This window comes from Morus notabilis, unplaced genomic scaffold, assembly GCF_000414095.1.
Source record: "Morus notabilis unplaced genomic scaffold, ASM41409v2 Scaffold1147, whole genome shotgun sequence".
Lineage (NCBI taxonomy): Eukaryota > Viridiplantae > Streptophyta > Magnoliopsida > Rosales > Moraceae > Morus > Morus notabilis.
Genome location: NW_010359905.1, coordinates 69,916 through 74,658, shown reverse-complemented (window position 1 = coordinate 74,658; position 4,743 = coordinate 69,916). Strand labels below are relative to the sequence as shown.

Here is a 4,743-nt window from a genome sequence, read left to right as displayed (position 1 = left end):
CGTATTAATTAACCCAATGTAATTAATCTCTGTGCCACATTTGTCGAACATTTCTGCCTAAGGGCTGTACAGAAAATGTATATAACAAACGATATATATATATATATATATACATACTATCATAAAAATATAACTATTAAAAACTCGTGTATATATATATATATATATATATAATACCTAATATGCTGTCATTTATGTGTTTTAACTTCATTCTTGCAACTTGGCAAATTATCAGTATATAAATACGGTAGTTTATATTTCCCTTTCGAGCCGGACATTGTGTATACGAACTCTAGATCTTTTTATGAGTTACATCCATGGAAGCAAAATTAGATTTATTATCTCTAAATGGTTGCCCCAAGAATTAAAGACTAGTATAGGTTCATGTACACGTGCATTGAGTAATAATTTCTATTTGCTAACGTTGGAAGAAAAGCTCTCTAAGAAAACGCCCAACACCCATAAAAAAACCTTAATGCTCAATACTTCAATGCGTCATGAAGAGATTTTAAAGATCACTCTGACTAGCGATATCAACCAATCAACAACGCTCCTTGGTGGTGGGCCAGCACCATTCAAAATCCTAACCAATGAGATATAGGGGCCATCCCACAAAACCCGAAAATACAGTTAGACCCTTGGTTGTCAATAACACCTATAAGAAAAGGAGAGGGCATTTTCGTCATAGCAACTTCAACAAAATATTATACATATATCTCTCAGATTCTATATATAAATGACTTGCCCATAACTTTTGCAAGTAAAGACTAAAGTGCTACTACTCTTACAAGTAATACAAGTCTTCTTTTCCCTCTCTTCTGCTCAGTATTTTTTTTCATTGTTTTGGTGAAACTTTGAAACTAAGTCACAAACAATGGGAAGGTCTCCATGTTGCGAAGCAGATCAAGGTTTGAAGAGAGGTCCTTGGACAGCAGAAGAAGACCAGAAACTCTTAGCCTACATCCAACAACATGGCCATGGAAGCTGGCGTTTCTTACCACAGAAAGCTGGTAAAATCTATATTCTATCTCTACGTACATTACACATGGTTATATATACAAATATGTATGTATGTATGTATGTATATTCCCTTGCAACGTATCTTTTGTATTTTTCTTTTCATTTCATAATATTTAGTTAGGATTCTGGTAAAAGATAGTGAATACAAACTTAGTTGGGATGTGCTAACAATCTCTGATATCAGTTCTCACGGGATATGTACCTATATATATGGGGTAACATGCATGTCCCATTTTTCATTTGGAGAATTTACGCCATATAATATGTGTATATTAGTTTCTTATATGTTTTGTGTTTGTTTGTTCTTTGTCCCAGGACTTCAAAGATGTGGAAAGAGCTGCAGACTCAGATGGACAAATTACCTGAGACCTGATATTAAAAGGGGAAAGTTCAGCTTACAAGAAGAAAGAACAATCATTCAACTCCATGCTCTACTTGGAAACAGGTATAAAGGCCAACTTACTACATATGCCTATACGTCTGACTAGTACTATGTGTGTATTTGAGTTAGACATGTACACTTTTTGTGTGCTAGAATGTTATATTTGAGTTAGTAGCTCATGAATTTTTTTATACTTTGAGCTATACGAAATTACAAATATTTTTTTCGTGTTCAATATTATAGTACTACGCCTTAAAATGTGCCTTGTTTATCTTGTTTCCCATCTCACACTTTTAAGTTTTACCCTTTTCTTTTATTATTATTATTATTATTTTTTGTAAATAACCCTTTGGTTTGACTTAACGTATATATGATTGCATATAGTAGTACTTATACCTCACTCATACTTGATACATCATTACGCTTTTTATGAGTGCATAATCTTTCTAAAGTTTAATAAATATATAGAGCATCATTATACATGCTTTTCTTGGTTCCAAATTTAAAAACTCAGTTTCTTTTTCTACTTTTAAGTATAGTACTTTTACATTATGTGTGTGTTTGAAACCGTTTTTGAAAATAATTTTTACGTATTTCAAGAAGCAAAAAATGAAAATGAAAACGCAACGACGTTTGTTTAGTAAATATTTTGAAAATGAAAATAAAAATAAAAACAGTGAGAATAATTTTTATGAAGTAATTAGAAAATAGTTGAAATTTATTTTCACTTTTCTGTTTTCATTTTTTAGTACTTATCAATAATAATATTATAATATATTAATTAATAAACACAATTTTATTTTTTTATTATACTCAAAATAATCTCTTAAAAAACTAACTAAACATAATTTTAGAATCGGTTCCAAAATAATTATCAAAATAATCTTATTTTTACTTTTTATTTAAAATAAATCATTTTAAAACCAATACCCTATATTTTTGACTAAATCTTATATAGGTGGTCAGCTATAGCCACTCACTTGCCAAAGAGAACAGACAATGAGATCAAGAATTATTGGAACACGCACTTGAAGAAGAGGTTAGCCATGATGGGCATTGACCCAATGACTCATAAGCCGAAAAGGACCACCCTCAGCTCGGCTGCAGCCGACCCCAAGAACGTCTCCAACTTGAGCCACATGGCTCAGTGGGAGAGCACCCGGCTCGAAGCCGAGGCTCGGTTCACCCGAGAGTCCAAGCTCAGCCGCCAAGTCCGCGCCAATGATCAGCCTGCTGAAGATCAGCCGTTGTCGTCCGACCAGATACTAAGGAAAATGCCGACAACGTTTGCGCCGCCGCGTTGCACCGACATCTTAAGAGCGTGGCAGCTGGGCCGTCCGCACTTCCCGAGGCCCGCACAAGGCAATGATCACAGCCGGAACACTGGCAGTATTAGCACCGGCGGCCATTTTTTCTCTCTTGGCCTTGGAAACATTGGATCTGATGACAAATCTGACGGCTCCGCCGCTTTCTTAGAAAACAATGAGGCTGACAAAGGCGAGTCATTGTTCGAATTCAGCGCGGTTTTCGAGGATTGCGGCAACGGTCATGATGATACTCAGTTAGATGAGGTGTACGCCACGCGCCGCCTTGAGGCGGTGGGAGGAGCGGAGTGGATTGAGGATGAAAATCTCATCGAAAGTAGCTTTGATCACCTTTATGAAGTGAACAAGAGTTATTGGAGCGACGTACTTTATTTGGTGAACTGTGGACCCTCAAATTTGCCAGTGTTCTAAGTTTTATTATTATGCACGTGACTACGTAGTTCAGGAAAGGACTAGTATTTTCGCGTCTAGAATATTTTGTCATGTATTGTTTTTGTGCCTTTTCGACTATAAATATATCATATATATTAGAGTACTACTTGGTTTTGTAATTAATTAATTACTTAGTTGAGTTAGTACAAAAAAACTCTTTCGACTGCATCGTTAAAATGGCTGTCTCACAAATGTGTTACACATGCAGTTAGTTGTAATTTTATTTTCACGATGTGTTTTCTCTTGTCTTATCTAATATAAAAATAATTAATTTAAAAGAAAAACTAACATTGACACTTCTATTTCACTATCTCACATTACTAAGTAATATCAAATTAGAATTCCAAAATATTACTGCACTCATCAGCCACAATAACCACCCACGAGACCCAAGCTACTATCGTGAGGGGTGGGAGTCCGACAACCGGCAACATCAAGACTCCGACACCAGCCAGAGGTAGCATTAAGACTCCGACCTTAAGAAGCAAACCAAAGAGAGAAAAATTATTCTCAAATACAATGTTATTTAGTATGCTAAACTTGGCAAGCGCTATATTCGGTGGCAAACTTGATGCTAATATAGCAAATAACAAATTTTAGCTTTTGATTGCTCTTTATTGATGCATATATATAACCATTTCTTTTAATCATTAAAAAATTGTCATTTTTAAATTATTTTCATATTAAAAAATCACATTTATAAATTTTAAAGTCTAATAATTATGATAAAAATTAGATATAGAACTTGAAATAGTGTTGTTTATTGGAGCACATCAAATGTTATTTTTATACTTTTAAAGCACAAATATAACATTGCATTAACCTTTACTTTGACGATGATACAAAATACTATATTCTAAGTAAGCTATAACTATTCGATATTCTAAGTAAGATATAACTATGCGATGAAGACAAGTATTTATTATTTAGTGATTTTATTTAAATCTTATTTTCTTTAATATTATTCTAGATTTTTTTTCATAAAATTAAAATCAATAATAATAATAACAAGTGAATATTTTATAATCTTGTGGACGTTCTAAGTGCAAGTTCTTTTGTTTGCAATTGCAAATGTTTGTCGTGCATACTCATTCTCTTTGCATTTTCTCTCTCATTGCAACTGCAAATGGGCTTCTCCTGCCTTTTTTTTCCTTTGCAATTGCAAATGTTTAATGTGCTTGTTCTCCGTGTTGCATTTTCTATCTCTATGGAATTGTAAGTGTTGCATTTTCTCTTGTTTATAAGGTATCTCAACATCCTTCTTAAGTAAAAATTGTATATCCTTTTTGTTAGTTTTTTTCTCATACAATAATATTTACAAACAACATAGAAGAATTAAGCTATTCTATAGTAGGTGGGAGTGGATGAAACTTTATGCTTTACCGGTGAGGGACTTTTGTCATGGCACATTAGCATGGTGCTTGCTTAGGTATATCTTCAAAAGATCAATTCCCCTATAAAAAAAAAATCCAAAGTGTACCGATCTTTTAATGCAATTCTACCATTTTAATGAGAAAAATGCTCCAAAGACCTATTATAGCATGAATTTCTTCAATTAAAATGTAATTGTTGGTGAAAACTGTT

The 4,743-nt window shown here is 33.5% G+C and overlaps 1 protein-coding gene across 1 annotated transcript; it reads left to right on the top strand.

Moving 5' to 3' along the window:
* The first annotated feature begins 874 nt into the window (after positions 1–874).
* Positions 875–3,138, top strand: LOC21389909 (transcription factor MYB16). The gene is made up of 3 exons (XM_010095290.1): positions 875–1,010; positions 1,336–1,465; positions 2,361–3,138. The coding sequence occupies exons 1-3, from the start codon at positions 875–877 to the stop codon at positions 3,136–3,138; spliced, it is 1,044 nt and encodes a 347-aa protein (XP_010093592.1).
* Positions 3,139–4,743: the final 1,605 nt, after the last annotated feature.

Bases quoted from the DNA above. Each gene is read 5' to 3' on its own strand.
- LOC21389909 (XM_010095290.1), top strand. From the start codon at position 875: ATGGGAAGGTCTCCATGTTGCGAAGCAGATCAAGGTTTGAAGAGAGGT. The intron at 1,011-1,335 runs GTAAAATCTATA...TCTTTGTCCCAG, and splicing joins TTTCTTACCACAGAAAGCTG to GACTTCAAAGATGTGGAAAG. The intron at 1,466-2,360 runs GTATAAAGGCCA...AATCTTATATAG, and splicing joins CATGCTCTACTTGGAAACAG to GTGGTCAGCTATAGCCACTC.